This window comes from Apodemus sylvaticus, chromosome 3 (genome assembly GCF_947179515.1).
Source record: "Apodemus sylvaticus chromosome 3, mApoSyl1.1, whole genome shotgun sequence".
NCBI classification, from domain to species: domain Eukaryota; kingdom Metazoa; phylum Chordata; class Mammalia; order Rodentia; family Muridae; genus Apodemus; species Apodemus sylvaticus.
The window spans coordinates 71992945-72012696 of record NC_067474.1 but is presented as its reverse complement, the minus strand read 5'-3'; the positions used below and the strand labels follow the sequence as shown (position 1 = coordinate 72012696).

Here is a 19752-nt window from a genome sequence, read left to right as displayed (position 1 = left end):
ACACCAAATGCGGACACTATTGTGGATGTCAAGAAGTGCTTACAGGAGCCTGATATAGCTGTCTGCTGAGAGGTTTTTCCAGAGCCCAACCAATATAGATGCAGATGCTTGAAGCCAACCATTGGATGGAACAAGGAGTCCCCAATGGAGGAGACAGAGAAAGGACTGAAGGAGCTGAGGGGTTTGAAGCCCCATAGGAGGAACAACAGCTTCCAGGGAGTACCATCTACCAAAGAGTACACATGGAGAAACCCATGTCTCCAGCCACATATGTAGCAAGGGATGGCCTTGTCAGGCATCAATGGGAGAAGAGGCCCTTGGTCTTGGGAAGGCTCGATTCCCCAGTGTAGGGGAATATGGGGGCGTGGAGGTGGTTGTGGGTGGGGGAACACCCTCATAGAAGCAGGGGGGTGGATGGGCTAGGAGTTTGGGGAGAAACGGGGACAGGGGATAACATATGAAATGTGAATAAAGGAAATATCTAATAAAAAAGAAAAGAAAAATAGATAAGGGGTAATTAACAGAATAATTGTGCTAGAACTGATTTTAAAAATCCATTGGACTCTGCCTTGATTATTAGGGGCTTAGCAGGGCCATATTAAGAACTAGTAGAGTTTAGTAAAATCCATTTACACTTGTCAGGAAGCTGAAAAAGCATTAAGTGGTAGAACCAAAAAAAAGCTACACCATCAAGCATGTGGCTTTGAGGAGGGTGTTGGACCCCTACTCCCTTTTCCCTCTCTACTTCACAGCTGTCTTAAGGAGAACAGCCTCATCTACACACACCCACAGCAAGAGAGGCATTGTGTTGAATCACCTCCTAGAGAGGAAGCCATGTGACTACAGACTCAGACTTCTGAAATCATGAACCAGAATGAGTCTATCTTCCTTGTTGTGTTGTTTTTCTCAGAAATTTTGTCAGGGCAACAGAAAGTGAATGCTACAACCTCAACAAACCAACAAATGCCGTTGTTAAGATGGCGGCTTATTTTGAAATGGCAATTCTTTCTTCTTTTATCTTAAGCACAATGGCACATTTTCAATAACTGTTCATTAATCACCACCACTACTTAGGTGAAGGGCAAATGATAACAGTTTGAAGGAAACTCAAGTGATTAAGAAAAATTAAAGAAATTAGCCAATGATGTTTTGGAAGACTGGAGGTCAGCACCAGGGTGAGTTCAGTTTTGCTTTCCTGGAATAAATTCCTCAGTGTGAATATGGCTAAGAATGGGACTCTTTTGCATGCATGTTTTCTCAGACTAGCAAGAGGGGAAGCTTTGAGATGTGATCATTTTTCTTTATTTTTTAAACATGTGTGTGTGTGTGTGTGCGCGCGTGTGTGTGTGCGTGTGTGTGTGTGTGTGTGTGTGAGAGAGAGAGAGAGATACATGTGTATACATGTATGTATGTATGTGAGATGCATGTGTATGCACTCACGTGTGTGTGTGTGTGTGTGTGTGTGCATAGACTGGGGTGGGGTGCCACAGTGCATGTGTAGAGGTCAGAGGACAGCTTTGGATGGCTAGCCTTGCTTTCTGCATTATTTGAGGCAGGATCTCACAGCTACTGTATCTAACAGCTTCCGGAGGCTGGCTGGCTCGCCTCCCACACCTCTGTAGTGACTCTGGGATCACAGATGCAAGCTTTTACCTCCAGCTTTTATGTGAGTTCAGGGCATTCAAACTTATGTGCCTTTTCAGCTACACCCACTTTATGACCAGCATTCTTCCTAATGTCTAATGGCTTGTGGTCCCTAGAACTAGACACTTTCTATAGCAATTAGTTAGTGAAATTTTGTTCAGTTATCTACTTTGTCTTGTCATCCTCTACCCTCATTGCTGTCTCAATCACTGGGAAAACTTCCCAGGTCAGATCAAGCATTAGGGAACTCTTCCACATAAGTAATCTCTATGGTCTCCATGGGAAACTGACAAAATGTAGAGAACTACCTTTAAGAGGTATGCATCCAGGTTAAGCAGGACAGCCCAAACATCAAAGGGCTTGGCTTACTAGTGTGAGAACATGAGTTTCTAAGGTTGATCTCTAGAATTCACACACACACACAAACACACACACACACACAAATACTGGGCTCAGTGAGATGAGTTTGTAATTCCACAGCTGGAGAAAGCCTACACGAGGGACACTTTGGGTCTTGCTTCCCTGCCCCTGCCACACATACACTCACACACACAAGTATGCATTCATGAATTTCTGTTGAATTCTTTGTTATCATATTTCTCAGAAGCCCAACATCTTATAGACCCAGGATTTTGTGTTAGGCCTAAGCAGTTGGACATCTTTAACTGCAAACTCTCTCTGATTTTGCTACAAAACCACCTGAGACTGACAGACTGAGATCTGAATGTCCCTGGACTGTCTGTGTGCTTGGGGTATTTGGCATTTTATATCTTGTTTGTGGGGATCAACTCTTTCCAGTTTAAAGAAGCAGAGCTATGTGCTTCCCTTGTTTGCCAAGTGAGTTCCTTCCCCAGGGAAGAACTATGCAGTGCTGTGAACAACTCAGAAGCAAGCAAGGCCCTAGTGCTGCCTGTGAAGGTTTTGTCTTTTGCCTTAGGAGAGGGGAGTGTAAGAGAGGGGAGAAGAGAGCAGTTATGGAAGAAAAAGAACTTGCAGGAGGAAGGGCCAGAGCTACTGTGTGGAAGAACTGAGAGAATGTGGCCCAGAGGGCCACTCAATTGGGTCAAGAGCGGCTAAGACAGAACATAGAAATTAGTAAGCAATAATGGGGTGATGGATGGAAAGTAGACTCTAGCAGCATGGAGGTTAGGCAGTTGCCCAGCTGATGTGCTGCTTAAAACACATTAAAATATAAAGGCTGTGTGTGTCTTTCATCTGATAATACAAATGATATAAGGCAGGAAGGAAACCCCTGAGCAGGGATTTATTAAAATATTCAAACTACAGCTGCCCAGCGTTTCCTGTTCACACCTTAGCACACCATTCCTAAACACCCCCCACTCTGCCTGAGGTCACAAGGTCACTGGAAACATGTCTCACAGAAAGAATAAGAGTTCCTTAAGCCTTCTGGGCTCGCTCTCCAGGGGACTCCATCCAGTGCTGAACTAGTTCAATAGAGAGCCCAGGCCATTCTGAAGCTCTCTGGTCAAGGATGATGTGGTGTCGAAGAGCTTTTCCTCTTTCATTCAGAGGCTTCTCTTGATTCTCTATGTGACTCATGCTCAGCAGGCCTTGTTGGTCATAGTTTGAATTTGTTTTTCTTTCTTAATAGCTTGTTGGGACCAACAGTTTAGTATTTTTGATGATCTAAACATAAAAGCACCCTCTGTCCTCTAGTTGAATCATTTTCCCTGCTCTCTGAGTTTTAAAAATTTAAAAGGATAACTTCAGATTCTTGTTGAGACCTTTTACCAAGGTGTGTTTAAAGTCTACTGGTACAGTGACCTTGCACATCTGTCTGTGAACTGCATGGATTTGACTAATTTTTTTTATTGAAAATATTTTTAAAGTATGTCTATATTGAACAGGTATGAGATTGTTTTATAATATGTTATTATTCCCTAAACAAATAGTATCATAGATAATTCTATAGCATTTGTACTAAGAAATGATTTAAAGTACAGAGAAGGATATATACTGGTTATGTGCAAACTTGACAAGTTTGGACATGTGGGCTTGAGCATCCGAGGAATTTGTTATCCACAGAGTTCTGGAACCCAGACCCCACAGTGACCAAGGTCTGACAGGACTTGACTCAGGTGATTATATCTGACTTTAAGATGTATCTGACATAAGGAGGTTTTTGCCAATCACTCTGGTTCACTTAACTAAAGAAGCCAGAATAAATTCTTATCTCTGGACACAAGCAGTGGTTCTCAACTTGTGGGTCACTACCCCTTTTAGATCTGCTGTATATTAGATATTTATATTACGGTTCATAACTACCAAAATTACATCTATGAAGTAGCAACAAAAATGTTTTAGGGTTAGGAGTCACCGCAACCTGAAGAACTGTATTAAAGAGTCACAGCATTAGGAAGGTTGAGGACTGCTAAGCTAAAACATTCTGACGTTCTGATAGTGATGGGTTTTGTAAGGACATAAACTGATCTGCTGATTTGCTTGACTATAGTAATTATTTTACTGAGTAAATGGCAGTACTGACTAGAGATAGTCTACTTATAGCTATAGATAATCTAGCAACATCACAACTTCACCTGAACACAGAAATGCCTTGGAAAGTATCTGGTCTTCATTGACCCTACATTATAAATAACTGCAGCTAACTGGGAATGCCTCATCTAACAGGTATGACCAAAAGTTTCTGTATATTTATTATATTTTTCTGAAATATGTTAAAGGCAATAGAATGATAGTTTGTATACATGTACTTAGTGAAATAATTGCTACACTCAAGCGAATCATCAGCAATCTACCTCCTTACAAAAGTCCCAGTAAGGCTCACGCTCCTGTAGATATACTAAATATTGTTTGTCTCTGCATCAAAGAAAAAAAAATACCGGGATAAAAGGCATTTCTATATTGTTTTGCATTTCCATAGCCATAAACATTGTCCTTTTTCATTATTTTCTTTTATCAGCTAACTATATAAAATGACTCCAAAGCTCACAGATTTGAAACCAAAATCATTTCCTCTTAAATCTTTTAAATTAATATAACATATATACATATATATATACATATATATATACATACACACAGAGAGTTTATTTTATAAAACTCTCTTTTAAAAATACTATTTCAACTTTTACACATTTTTAGGAATCGTGTATAGGACAAAGCAAAAAAGATACATAATTTTTTCTAAATTTTTAGTTAAATGTCTATATAACAGTTATTATCAGAATAATTCAATAAATATGGTTCTATAAAATGCAGAGACTTTTTAAAAAAAATAGTAAGCTTCTTTTTATTCCCATAAAATTACTCTATCCACTTTTGTAAAAGAAAATAAAAGTTACCTGTCACTCTCAAATTTATTTTATTAAAAATTCCCATGGTGGGGGTCAGGGGGACAAAGAACTGAACATTGACAAAGGCAGAAAGGGAATATGTCTTCATCAAGTTGGGACACATTGTTGGATTTTCTTCTGTTCTCTGTCTCTGACTGTTCAATGTTTTAGTTTGCATGGGAGATGGGAAACGCTCTTATTTTTATAGCATTGTAGGCTTATTACCATGTTCGGAGGCTAGTTTTAGTTTGACACTGGCTGGTGACTAGCCAGCAAGCATCATGTGATTAGTCTTTGTAACAACCATAGTTAATGCTCTGGTGTCTCCTCAATCTCCAGGGTAAATCTCAATCCAGTCAAGTTGACTCTAAATTGTATCTATCACAGAGAGGGATCTACTGTCTAGGAGTCTGAGGAGAGAGAATGTAGAGGAGAGAAAAGCTATCCTCAGACGTACAGCAGAGGGACATGCCTCAGAGTTTCAGATACTTGTATCTCAGCCTCTTAGCTTCAGGCTCTGCACCAAAGAAAAAGATGCAAGCTTGCCAGGTGATTCCATGAGGCTGGCCTAACACTGTCTGTCCCTGGAACATGATCTTGATAGCTCACTGACAGAACAGACTACTCCCAGTTTAGAAAATAGATACAATAATCTAGAACAGAAAATGGGGCAAGAGGCACTCATTTTCTGTGAAAACTACCATGCTTGCCAACAGTTGATACAACTGATGATGAGGAATTACATTGGTAAATTGTATCTATACCAAAGCAATGAAAATATGCTTCCTTACCCCATGAGCACAATCTTAAAACTGAGATAGTTAGGTTAGTCTTTTGTTTTGCTTTGTTTGGTCAAATTGACACAAACTAGAGTCATCTCTGAAGAATAAATCTCAAATGGGGAATTGGTTCTACCAGACAGTCCTGTAGGCAAGTCTGTGGGAAATTTTCTTGATTGATGGTTGTTATGGGAGAGACCAACCGACTGTGGGCAGGCGGTCCAGGGAAAGGCAGACTGAGCAAGGCATGGAGGGCAAGCCAATGAGCAGCATTCCTCCAGGGCCTCAGCTTCAGTTCCTGTCTCCAGGTTTCTGCTCTGACTTCCTTTCAGAATAGACTATAAACTGTTATCTTAAAACCCTTCTTTCTCAGGTTGATTTTGGTTACAGATAAGATTAAAAATTATATTCTCACCAAACACAAATAAACAAGGGTCAATATTTTAAAAATATGAATTTAAGAATCCTGATTAATTTCCCATTCTGGATAAAAAAAAACACAAAACAAACAAAAAACCAAAACAACCCCCCAAAACACAACACAACACAACAAACAAACCAAAAACCCTTAGCTGTTACAGATGAACCTTCATACTGAAAAAACTCCAGAAAAATCCATATACAAAAAAATGTAGAGTGTTATTCTTTCCCTGAAAGACTTCCCAATCTTGGAAATTTTTAATTTTCTTTTGGTTGTCTTTAATGAGTGAGAAGAGAAAATAAAATGAAGCAATGATAAAGTTTTTTGGATCTTTGTGTGGTTTTGGTATCAGCGTAGTTGTGGCTTTACTAACCTTACCTTTGACAGAGGGCTAATATCCAATATATACAAAGAACTCAAGATGTTAGACTCTAGAGAACCAAATAACCCTATTAAAAATGGGGTACAGAGTTAAACAAAGAATTTCCAACTGAGGAATATTGAATGGCTGAGAAGCACCTAAAGAAATGTTCAGCATCCTTAGTCATCAGGGGAATGCAAATCACAACAACCCTGAGATTTCACCTCACATCAGTCAGAATGGCCAAGATCAAAAACTCAGGAGACAGCAGGTACTGGCAAGGATGTGGAGAAAGAGGAACACTGCTCTACTGCTGGTGGGATTGCAAGCTGGTACAACCACTCTGGAAATTAGTTTGGCAGTTCCTCAGAGAATTGGGCATAATACTACCCAGAGGACCCTGCTATACCACTCTTTGGCATATACCCAGAGGATTCTTCAGCATATAATAAGGACACATGCTCCTCTATGTTCATCACAGCCTTATTTATAATAGCCAGAAACTGGAAAGAACCCAGATGTCCCTCAACAGAGGAATGGATACAGAAAATGTGGTATATTTACACAATGGAATACTATTCAGCTATTAAAAACAATGACTTCATGAAATTCTTAAGCAAATGGATGGAACTAGAAAATATCATCCTGAGTGAGGTAACCCAATTACAAAAGAACATGCATGGTGTGCCCTAACTGGTAAATGGGTATTAGCTCAGAATCCTGGAATACCCAAGATACAATTCACAAACCAAATGAAGTTCAAGAAGAAGGAAGAACAAAGTATGGATACTCTGGTCCTTCTTAGAAGAGGGTACAAAATACCCACAGGAGGAGATACAGAGACACAATGTGAAACAGAGCCTGAGGGAAAGACCATACAGAGACTTTTCCCCTAGGGATCCATCCAATATACAATTACAAAACCCAGACACTATTGTGGATTCCAACAAGGGCTTGCTGATAGGAGCCTGATATAGTTGTCACTGGGAGGCTCTTCCAGTGCATGACAAATACTGAGGGGGACACTCTCAGCCAACCATTCAATTGAGCACAGGGTCCCCAATGGAGGAGCTAGAGGAAGGACCCAAGGAGCTGAAGAGGTTTGCAGTGCCATAGGAGGAACAATAACATGAACCACCCAGTATCCCCAGAGTTCCCAGGGACTAAACCACAAACCAAAGAATACACATGGAGGGACCCAGGGTTCCAGCTGCATATGCAGCAGAGGATGATGTGCTTGCTGGACATCAAAGGGAGGAGAGGCCCTCGGACCTGAGAAGGGTAAATGCCTCAGTACAGGGGAATGACAGGAAAGGGAAGCAGAAGTGGGTGGATTGGTGAGCAGGGGGAGCGGGGATCGGTTAGGGAATTTTGCGGTGGGGGGAAACCAGGAAAGGGGACAACATTCAAATTGTAAATAAAGAATTTATCTAATAAAAAAAGATAAAATTTAGTGAATAATTAGATAACACGAGAAAGAAAGCTCTCAAAGCACTAGGTATCAGAATCATCTCAATGTGATCTGTAAGTGAAATAGTCCACCTGAAGTATTACACCTGTGCTATAATCACCAGGAATATACCAGGAGCTTCAAATCTTAAGTGGTCCAAGATTAGAGGTAACCCTTAGATTTTGACAGAATGAAGCAAAGTTCATTTCCAGAGGAAAGTACCACCCTCCAGCCCTCCTTCCTTCCAGTGCAATGAATAGTGGTCAGTAGGAAGATAACCAGACACAGGGAACAGGAAACAATGGGGAAGAGTCATGGGACAATAGAAATGGAAACAGACTTAAATTGAGTCCTGTGTCAGGCAAGGAAAGCTGATATTGCTTCCCAGCCTCTGCAGGAATTTTTGACTCACAGTGGCCACATGGGCCTTTCATCTCTGCACTCTTCACTCACTGGTCTACAACCATGCAAACCTTCTTGCTGCTCCTCCAACAGATCATGTCTACGCCCTTATCTCAGAGACTTTGTCTGGTAATCTTCCAGCAGCTGTGCACACAGCCTCCCGTGCCATCATATCCAGAACTCTTCCCAGATGCCTTTGTTCCATGTAGACTCAACTACTCTACTGAAACTGGAATCTTTCTCCTAAGGTCCAACTCTCTGACTCATTTCCAGCTCTATGGGTTTTTACTGTTGTTGTTTGTTTGTTTGTTTGTTTGTTTGTTTTGTTGGAATTTATGCACATTCTCTCTGATTTTATTCTCTATCCTTTCCCACCAGAATGGAAGCTCTTTGATATCAGGGAAGCTCTCTCATTTTTCTTACTCTTGTTGTCACAGAGCCCACAATATTACTTGATTCTCAGATGCTTAAAAGTTGTTTGTAAAAATGAATGTGTGAATGCTTGTATGTAAAGTACTTGGAAGAGGACCTGGCTCAAATAACCATGTGAACATATTAGCTACTATTAGCACTATTAAAAATGAAGAAATATTGAATGGATTATAATCCTGGATTATTTTCCATTAAAGTAACTTCACCAGTGAACTGGTCTTTGCCTGGTACATTTTATGAAAATTATTTTAGTTATAGGAAGGACTTAGAACCATTTCTCTTTTACACAAAAACAGGGAAGAATGTAAATTCCCAGGGTTCAATGTCATTGGTTCCTGGTACCAAGGACATCTTTAAACACTGGTAAAACTAGGACCAGCGATATACATAGAAATGGTAACACTATCTTAGTTACTATGTATTTACCATATTGCTGTGATAAGTACTATGACCATGGTGATTTATAAACGGTAACCCTTAATTTGGGCTTATGATTTCAGAAGATTAGAGTCCATGATGCTGGAGCAAAGGTATGGCAGCAGGACCAGTTAAGAGCCTCCACCTTGATCTGCAAATTGAAGGCAGTGATAGTGGCAGAGGGAATGGGCTTTTGAAATCTCAAAAGTGTCCCAGTGACAGACCTCCTAATCCTTTCCGAAGAGTTCCACCAACTAGGGACCACATACTCAGACATATGAGCCACCAGGGGCTGTTCTTATTCAAATCACTACACACTCCAGGAACATGCTGTGTGCAGAAAGTCACCACCAGCAGGTCTTCCCCAAATCATCCCCATCACAAGGCACTCACAGCATTTCCGTTTTCAATCCAGCTGATGGTGGGGACAGGGATGCCTATTGCTGTGCAGCGTAGGGTTACAAAGGAACCAAAGGTGACATTGTGGGATTCAGGAGCACGCAGGATTCTTGCAAAAACTGTTAGGAAAACAAACGGCATGAGTGATTGTTCCTTATGAAGTGGCTAAGCAAGGCAGGACTTTAAAACTCCAGTCACACTGTGTGCCCCAAGTAAGCTCACACCTTCAGTGTCACTACGCTTGCCCTCCGTGCTCTTTGTACTATGATCTTGCATTTGTCACTACCCCAGGACACATTGAACTTAGCTCCAACATAAAAGTTTGTCTTTGTTGATACCCAGTCTAGAACATTTATGCTTATGTCTACATGTGATGGGTTCCTTGTATGTATAACTCATGTCTCATTTTAAGGGACATTTTCTTGGAAATCCAACACACAGAACAGTTCTCAATCACCTTTGCCATTCTATCTTATGATCTTCATACACTTACTGCTATCTGATTTTCTGTTAGTCATTTCCGACTCATCTGTTCTTCAGCTCCCTCATTAGAATGTCTTGGTCTATTTTGTTTCCTGCTGGATTAAGTGCCCAGAAGAATTCATGATGAAAATGAACACAGGACACTATTTCAGCAAACTAAAGAAATAATTAATGTTCTATATCCTCAACTCTATCTCTAGTAGTGAGAGCAAATTCAAATATATCACACATTTCAAAGAACGAGGTGATGGGGAGGAAGGAATGTTTAAGATAAATGTGAGGAGGAGGAGGAGTCTCCTGCATTCCTTATGGTTATACATCTTCACCAATTAAAAAAATCAATCTGCAGGCTTAGCAGGTCTATCCGGAATTAAAAAGAGAGAGGTGAAAACTCAGAATGAATTAGAGAACACAGTTCAGAAAATGAGCTAGATTTCTTTTCAGATGTGGAAACCGAATCCTCATTAATTTTATTTACTTTCCCAGAGTGATAGCAGTGATGGTAAGGCCAGCCTCACGCCTTCTGATGTTAAATCCAACAGTCTTTTAAGCCATTGTGAAACCTTTTTGTTTTCCCAGTGTCAACATATTTTATGCTCTTTTCTGTTGTTTTCGAGGGCCGGAGCCCAGCACATGACAGGAATTCTAAATCCTATTGGCACAGTGCTTTGACTTAGTTCTTCTAGTTCACTGAAATTCATGGAGTTCGTGTGAACAAGGCGGAAGATTGACAAAAACAATTACAGCGAGGCCAGAGATACTCTGACTTTTGACCTCTTTAAACGGTCACATCACTCAAGGGTATAAAAATGTGATGATCTCCCTTGACACCTGGATCTTTGGTTGGTGCAAAATTGAATTAACTTGACTTCCTATCTTTTGATATTGAGGACTCCAAGATGTGTTATTTATAACACCATTTGGGCTCACCCACTTTAAATATGTAACTGTTCTATCTAAAAGCTAGGAGGACAGAAAAGTAATAAAAATGTCATGTTCAATGACTACAGTGCTTAAAAAATACAAAGTTGTTTTTTTAATGTAGTGAATGTTAATATGCAGTTGAATCTGTTTCTTAAAACTAAAATGGAGGGCTAGAGGTGTAGTTCACTTGGAAGAATGATTACCTAGGCTATATATATAAAGCCTTGGGTTCAGTCCCTAGCACCACACAATCCAGACAGAGTAGGTCATGCCTGTAATCCCAGCCCTGAGGAAATGAAGGCAGGAGGACTGGAGCCCAAGGTCATCCTCAGCTACATGGGAGTTTGAGGCCAATCTGAACTACATGCCATTTGATGGTGTCTAAAAAAATAACAAAACAACAACAACCTGTCTTTAGAAATTCTGGGATCTAATTAAACACCCAACAAAAATCAGAGTTCAGGTACACAATAAGCAATATCCTGGAGATCATGTCTGTCAAATTCAGAATGTAGAAAACTTAAGATGGCAAATAATTTAGTTGCCTCAATAAATAAATAGTAAGAGGGAAGAAATCTTCTATGGTCTGAAAGAGGTTTAAGGGCCATGTAACCTAAGAGCTCCCTTTGGATTCTTCTTTTCCCTACTGAATCCGAGTGCACAGGCTGTGTTCTTTTGACAGACAAACCCAAGCCGATCAGCATCCTAGCAGGGGTCAGCCACATACTGCTCTTGTGTTCTGGTGATATAAATGGAGGCCTAGGCTACAGCATACATCTGTAACACGGAGCTGGAATAGTGTGTACAGGGGCTGGCACTGCAGGTTCCAAGTTGCGTCACTTTAATCAGAAGCACATGGGGTTCGTGCCTGTGAGCATTGAGAGCAGTGTGGTCCCGGAGATATTGGGAGTTAGATCATGTTGGTATCGGTCTTGTTACAGAAGTGTTCGAATGGCTTGACTGAGCCCTTGGACTTGGAACGAGGGCCTTTGGATGAAAACTAGGACAATAACAACAAACTGGAGAAATAGGAAATCTAGATTCTTTCTCCTGTTTTGATTTATAGAAGCAAATGTTTTAATTCAGGAACTTCAAATTCTTCTTAGAAATGTAGTAACAACAACCAGGGTGGGTTTGCTGCGTTGTGATTTACAGCCTTTCTCTTTCTCTTTTGGCGGTTATTGCATTCTATGGATTGCCACGTAGGTACATTGCGAAACCCTTGATGGCCTACATTGCACAACACAGCTAAGCATAAAGTGAGATAGTGAGGAAGCCAGCCAGCTACTCTTGCACAGCTCCTCATGACGCTGAGCTTAATTGATTCCCTGTCCTGCCTGATCCAGAGTTTTCTAGGGGCTCTCTTTGGGCACACAGGATGGGTACTATTGGCCACTCAAGTGTCTCCATGATTATAAAACTGGTAATAAGTAGTTGTTCTCTCCCAAGTGGGCTTCATCGTTAAGTGCAGTGTGTTAAGAGAAGAAAATGACCGGATATTACGATGAAGCCTGTCTATCTAAGGAGATAAGAGTCCGTCCGTCTTCCCTTTGCAATATTGGCAGACATCTTCAACCCTTGCTTTCACATTTCCTCTACTCCCAAAGGGGGTTCTAAGCATCATCCATACCTTTTGGGTTTCATGGAAATGTATTGTTTTCATGGTGTCCTTCATGCCCCTCCCACTGGCTATATCTCCCATAGCACTTAGCACCGCTGGACAACGGTGGGTCCTGTATTTACTTGCATTGTGACTGCCCCTCTTCCTGGGATACAAGCATTGTCAAGGTCTGGCTTTGCTTTGCTCATCACTACAGGCTGACCTATGTGTATGTGGGTCTCTGTATATTGCTAGATGTACCCTACCTGGTATAGGGTAAGTAATCACAGTATTTGTTAAATGCATGAGTGAGTGAGTGAGTGAGTGAGTGAGTGAGTGAGTGAGTGAGCGAGTGACTTTTCTGGTCAGCTAAGGCAAATGAAGTTATCTATAGTATCTATAAGCCACCTTTCTCTTGCCTATCCTACCTATGTGAAGGGAAGAGCTTAAGATGTGGTTGAAAGTTTATCAGAAGTTTACATGTCCGGACTTCCCTACTCAGACATTAGGATGTGACATGGGGAAGGCTGGAGAGGCAAGCACAGGTTACACTAGTCTCCTGGTTAGCTGGACCAGAAGGCTTCGCTTTTCAATCCAGCATCATCAGCAATAAGGCTCATGTGTGGCTCCCCAGTTCTAAATGTGAAAGGTGAAGGTGGGCTGAGAGAAATTCCAAACACTTAACAACTGTCCACAACCATCCCAGCAGCTGCAGCCAAAAATAAAAGTCAGGCCAACCCATGCCCTGCAGGAATGAACTTGGATACGGTTCGATAGCAGATGCCATTGCTGAGAATGCGTTCTCCATCATCAGGGAAGCTCAGTGAGATCTGTTTCTCAGCCAGTGAAATGCACATCAAATGTCTTCATTTTATGATTTACTTTTATATAAGAAAATATGTTTTGTTATATAAACAAGCAAGCTACCGAATAGGAGTTTGAAGTTATTTAGTGAAAATCTATAACTATTCGGATATTATACAACCTCTCTTGTTACAGATAATCTGATTTATCACTACCCAAATTGCTATTCACTCTTCCTCATCCATGTTCCCATGGGCAGCTATGGTGGATTTGCCAGCACTGTGAAAAAAAAAAAAAGATGTGGCCAATGTTTAACCTTAGGATTTTCTCTTACAGAATCTATTCACATGTTTTGGGTTTTATGTCTCTTGGGGAATTTGCAGTCCTATCTAAAGGTCAGGAATCCTACACTGAAATAGTTTATAACAAACCCAGGCATACCTCCTCTATCCCCACATATACCCCTGAACACCTGCCACATTTATTTTCTAAATTACTTTCATATTTATAACCAGTCTTATGGTTGCCATTTTAAAGGTTGTATGTGTTCAAGAGCTATGTCCATCATAATTGCTCTCGTGATATAGAAAATGCAAGGAGCAGGAGACCTAGGCCAACTCCTGATATGGCATGTCTCGTCTTCTCTGTTAGAGGGGCAGCTCAAGAGATTTCTCAAGTTCTGGCCAGTTTTCTATTTCTGAATGATTATTTCAAAGGAATAGTGAGATCTTATAAATTTAATTTTTCTCTTACTTTTCCCCTTCTGTAGTATTTCCTCCCTTCTGTTGGAGAGTTCTTTGTAAAGGTTTCAAGTGATCACTGACTGGCAGGAATGAAGGGGAAAGGGAGATGGTTTAAAACTAACCCAGACTTCCAGGTGGAATGCTTTTACTTGATTGCTGTTGTCAATAACCTAGTTATCTAGAAAGAGGAAAACATTTTAGATACAGGTTAGGCCTCTTCTATGACTTAGATCTAAAATGTCATTCATGTGCTCATGTGGTTGGACATTGCCTGCAATTGGTACTGCTGCTCCGGGAGGTTTGGGGGGGGGTTCTTCTTTTGAAGATTGATTTTTATCACTTTATGTGTACATTAATTGTGGGGGAGTGTGCACATAGTATGTGCACATGTAAGTGTAGGTGCCCGAGGAGTCCAGAGTAGGATGTCGGATCCCCTGGAGCTGGAGCTAGAGGCGGTTGGGAGCCTCCCAGGGTGAATGATGGGTCCTCTGTAAAAGCAATGATGCTCTTAACCACTGAGCCATCTCTCCTGCACAGGTTCTGATTTCTTTGGGACATTTAGGTTAGCTAGCAGAACTGGGTCATGAGGGCAAACCTTGAGCATTTGTATGCATTCTGCAGGACTGGTCCAGGCTCTCTACTTCCTGATCCGTTGTGATGCACAGGCCTGTCATCTCACACCTTTGCAGCTGCAGATGGAGCTGTAGCAGCCCTAGGTCTTCCCTGCCAAACTGGTTTGCATCCCTTGGCTCTCTGCGCCAAATGAAAGCTCTCCTTCTTAAAAGGCTGCTTCTGCCAGTTAGCTTACCAGGGCAATGAGATAAATACTAATACAGTTTTCCTAATCTGAAAATTTAAAAGCCCAAATTCATTAAGAGTGCTAACATGACTCTCAACAGGTTTCTAGATAGACTTCGGGTCTTCAGATTCTGGGTGTTCAGCTGGTCAAGTCTGAGCAAACATTCCAGAAACTGAAAAACTCTGAAACCTGAAGCATTTATGACCCCCCCAGGATTGTGAGTCTAAAGTACTTAATTGATTGTATTTGTTCCGTAAAATGAGAAGGAGGCACTATTTAAAACAATGGCAGTCTAAGATAAGATAGCCTAGAACCAAGCTCTGTGACCTGAGGGCTTGTGACTTTTAGCCTCAGATTAGTTAGGTTGAGAAGAATATGGGCCTTACTGGGAGAGAAGTTACTTTTGCTGATAGGAGGCTTGTTATACATGGGGATTGTTCCATACAAATATACATCTCCATGTTAATTAAAATAAAATCACTTTATGTTTTACTGTTTTAGAGCAAATGAGTTAAATGCCTCATTGCATAGAAATGTTGGTAACCAACCATAACTCAGCACCCTGAACTTTTAATACTTCTCTAAGATTTTAATACCCCCCTCCCAAACAACTTTCTGACCTGTGTGGGTTAGTTTGCTTATCTGTTCTTTTTATTTAATCTCATGCTGTGATTCTAGAATTTGGAATATGTGATTGGTCCATCTACAGGAAAGCAACCCCATCTTCAAGTTCTCTGTTTAATGCTGTGATTTCTTATTCCCATGGGCCACTTGTCATTTCTTGACAAAATCATAGGACTTTAGGTCAGGAAAATAAGCAACTGAAGTATACTGTGCATCTAAAAAGAAGCAGCAAGGCAGAAAGAAGGGGAAATACCTTTAGCGTCCTGCTCAGGTTCACTGTCTTCTGTTAATAGGAACAGGAGGAAACGGACAACAAACAGAAACAAAACAATGCTTGGTGAGAAGGGGGGTCTTAGATTGCAGCACAGCCATTGTGCACAATTCATTAGAATCTACTTGTTTCTTATTTCAATAAAAAACAAGTGCCACGAAGGGAAAGTGCTGACCTTTCTTTGCAAGCAAACGATCCCATGGCATAAGATTCCAAATTACGACTTGTAGTCAGGCAGTATTATACAGAAAATAAACTACAGCATTCTCGAAGACGTAGCTCACTCATGCAGTTTTGTTTTAATGTGGACAAGGACAATCCACCCTTTCTTTCAAGGCAACAGAGTCCCTACTATTCTAGTGAATTCTGTTCCTCTGTTTGCTTGGCTTCTCATCTTACCAGGCCCTGCTGTGAAGTCAGTGCTGTGGACTGTGGGATCTCAGCTATCATTTCTATGGCAATAGACTCCTGTTGTGGTAAACAGTGGATTAGGGGGTTTCTGAAGAACTAGGGCCTACAACCAACAAAGATCTGGAGCTCTCATTTTTAACCCCCAGAGGCAGTTCAGAGAGTAGAGAAGACCAGAGCATTCTGGGAACAGAGTAGAGAATAGCCTAGGCTGCTCTGGGAGAAAATGAGAGAGAGAGAGAGAGAGAGAGAGAGAGAGAGAGAGAGAGAGAGAGAGAGAGAGAGAGAGAGAGAGAATGAGAGACAGAGAGAGAATGAGAGGGAGAGAGAGAGAATGAGAGAGAGAGAGAAGAGGAGGAGTAGGGGGAGGAGGAGGAGGAAGAGGAAGAAGAAGAAGAAGAAAGAAAGAAAGAAAGAAAGAAAGAAAGAAAGAAAGAAAGAAAGAAAGAAAGGAGGAAGGAAAGAAGAAAAAGAAAGAAATGAAGGAAGAAAGGAAGAAAAGAAAGAAATGAAGGAAGGAATGAAGAAAGAAAAAAGGAAAGAAGAAAGAAAGAAAACGAAAACAAAAACTCTAAATTGGATAAAAAGGATGGAGAATATGTTTACATTTTTAGAAACCCTAACCAGGAAACAAAAAATTAGTCATTCTAAAATGTTTATTATGACCATATTACATAAAACTCTCAAGAGTTATTTGTTCAAATTAATTTAGAACTTTTTAAGAATTTATTTAAATATAAGCCAGTTGTTGTATATGTGTGAAATATACACATGTGGAAAAATAGTGATATTGTTGGTAACCACTGTTTCTGACAGGAATAGGCTTGCCCTGTTCATCACAGATGGCGGGTATTTGCATATATGCCAAATACTACACACCAGTCACTGAGATCCCTCCTGTATCTCTGTGATTGAACATGACCCGTGTGGCTGGGGCTATTTTACATAGAAAACAGAGCAAACCACCTAAGACTCGGGGATCTACTGCCAGGACAGAGCAAGAACACAGTGCCCTCATTCAGGTTCAGACATGGAGTCTGCTGCTGAAACCTGTTGTAATGGTGACTAAGGCCTCTGTTCTGTATTGCACACCTGGTCTTCTTAAAGTCAAATGAATGTAAAATCTCCTATTTGATTTGACTCTCTCTGACCTCTGCTGCCTTCACTAAGGAGGTCAGTGATGTTTGGTTTTATGTTCTTGCTTTAAGAATCCAGGCTAGAGACTACTAACAATTTATAAATTGATGTCAATTACAAAAAATATGTTCAGAGGTTGACTGTCAAATGAACCTTGAGTCCAGATGAAAAAGAAATTAGATTTTTATAACATTTCTAACAGTGCTAGGTAAAGAACAGAGGAAGTGTCTGTTTCTTCTATACTGGACACTTAGAAACTGTAGAGTCTCTGGTTTGTTTTCATTGCATTTTTATTGTTTTTGTTGTTGTTTTGTTTTGTTTTGAGACAAGGTCTCACTGTGCATTGTTTGCTATGCTTGAACCTCTGGGAGATGAAAAGAGATCCATCTTTGAGCCAAAGTAGGCCTGAAAATTTGTGAAAGGACACCCTCCTCCTCCTCCTCCTCCTACACACACACACACACACACACACACACACACACCAGCTAAACAGAACCAACCAAAGAGATGCAACAGTGTCTTAGATTTGATGTTTTCCAAGGAACAAGCTTAGAGGTTGGCCTAAGAATTTCACTTTCATATGTATAGTACAAAAATTCCTTTCTATGCATAAATGCAAATATCCACAAATATCTCACATGCTTTGACATTAATACACACACACAGAGAGGCATAAATTCATGCACAGACAACTGATGTTATCTTAGAAGAAAATATGAAAGATTACTCTCTGAGAATCTATTGAAATGTGGTGTATAACCAGTTTGCTGTTCATTTCAAGGACATATTGTAGTCCTAAATTCACCATGTGACCCATGTGTCCATGGTGATTCCTGGTGACTTCTGAATTTGTCATCTGCCACTTTTGAAAATCCTACCTCATGACCTTCATCCAGATTTAATTGTTAAATTCTCATCTAATTGCTTTATGTGTTATGTGTTCTATCTTGTCTTCCAAACAGCGTTTTAATCTTCTGGGGAAGACGTAATGTTAGAATCAGGGGTAGCAACCAAGTTCTGTTTTGCTTTTTTTTCCCCCCTGAAGTATAGAACTGTTTCTTATTTTAAAAAAAATCTATAATTTTTAAGAAGTCTTTGGCCATTTGTATAAGGGATGACTTGCCTTCTGCTTTCTTGACTAGGCTAGGAGGGTGGTTAGGCTAGACAGTTAGTGCCTGCCCTGACTGCACAGTGTACTCACTCTACTTCCAAGTTCAATAGCAATCAACTATTCTCTTCAATATGTTCAATTATAGGGAACTCAGGATCATTTTAGCAACCCATTTTGACCAATTCTTTATGGAAAAAAAAGGGAGGAGAGCCATATACTCTAAATCATTCCTCCTTATGATTACTACCCATAAGTTTTGTTTCCTACTTCCATTCACTGGGAATTGGAAAAAAGTCCAATTAGTGTTTTGATGTTTCCAGTTGTAATAGCCACAGTGCCTCATTCTGATTGCTGATTTTTCAAACTGCTTTAGCTCTTCTTGTCCTGAGTTACTTGAAATTCACTAATATGCACAATGAGTCTAATAACTCTAGAAAGAAGAAGCACTGTATGCACTTTCTTTTTGTGAATACAAGTCTGCATGCATTTTTATTTGTACTTGTGTGATACAGTCAGCCAGCTGATGTCACCAAAAATCACAAATACCCATCACTGATTTTTAGACTTTTTCATTTTAAGGTCAATCTCCCCAAATTCATCTATATATGTTCATTTGTGAGGTTAATTCATCAGTTCATCAATTGAGGAGGAAATTGGAAGGTTTATCACAGGTCACACAGGAAGAAGTAAAGATTTCCTGAGAGAGATAAAAGGGATAAACTTGGTAAAAATCACACAAGCCATGGAGACCCTGAGGAGTGAATGAAGAACCAGAAGAAGGCATACTTCAGAAGTATGCAGATAGCATGCATTCTTCTGGCTACAAGAGAGAGGTGAACCAAGACATTCCACTAGTGAGGCTGAGGTCTCAGAAGAGCTGAGAGCACACATTCTCTGTTCCTGGCTGGATGACACTGAGACTTCCTGTTTCTGAGAAGGAGTTATCATGAGGAAAAAGTCAAATATAAGATAGATAGGGCTTGGAGGAGAAGCCAGTTGTGTCCTGGCTGGCTCTGGGTGAGAGTGCAGTGAGGTATTTTAGAGAAGTTTGAGCAAGAGGTAAGTACTGAAGTCATCACAAGGGGAGAGAATCAGATGTGTGAGCCAGCTGCTTTGAACATGAATACTTTGGAGGTTCCAGGTCTCCTGATTCTTTTCTTAGCTCAGTGAGTAGGACCCAGTCAATGCACACACAGTGACAGCTCAGAAAGGACAGCAGGCTATTGGTA

At 40.6% G+C, this 19752-nt stretch overlaps 1 protein-coding gene across 4 annotated transcripts in view; it reads right to left on the bottom strand.

Annotated features, from left to right (window-relative positions):
• The window catches only part of Musk (muscle associated receptor tyrosine kinase), a 96916-nt gene that overhangs the window by 40098 nt on the left and 37066 nt on the right, over window positions 1-19752 (bottom strand). For 2 of the 4 annotated variants that reach the window (XM_052176535.1, XM_052176537.1), the window contains exons 6-7: window positions 15850-15879; window positions 9614-9738 (exon numbers count right to left, since the gene is read on the bottom strand). In XM_052176535.1, coding sequence (XP_052032495.1) covers window positions 9614-9738; window positions 15850-15879 — 155 coding nt within the window. The remainder of the gene's footprint in view (window positions 1-9613; window positions 9739-15849; window positions 15880-19752) is intronic. The other 2 variants (XM_052176538.1, XM_052176539.1) reach the window with 1 other exon arrangement.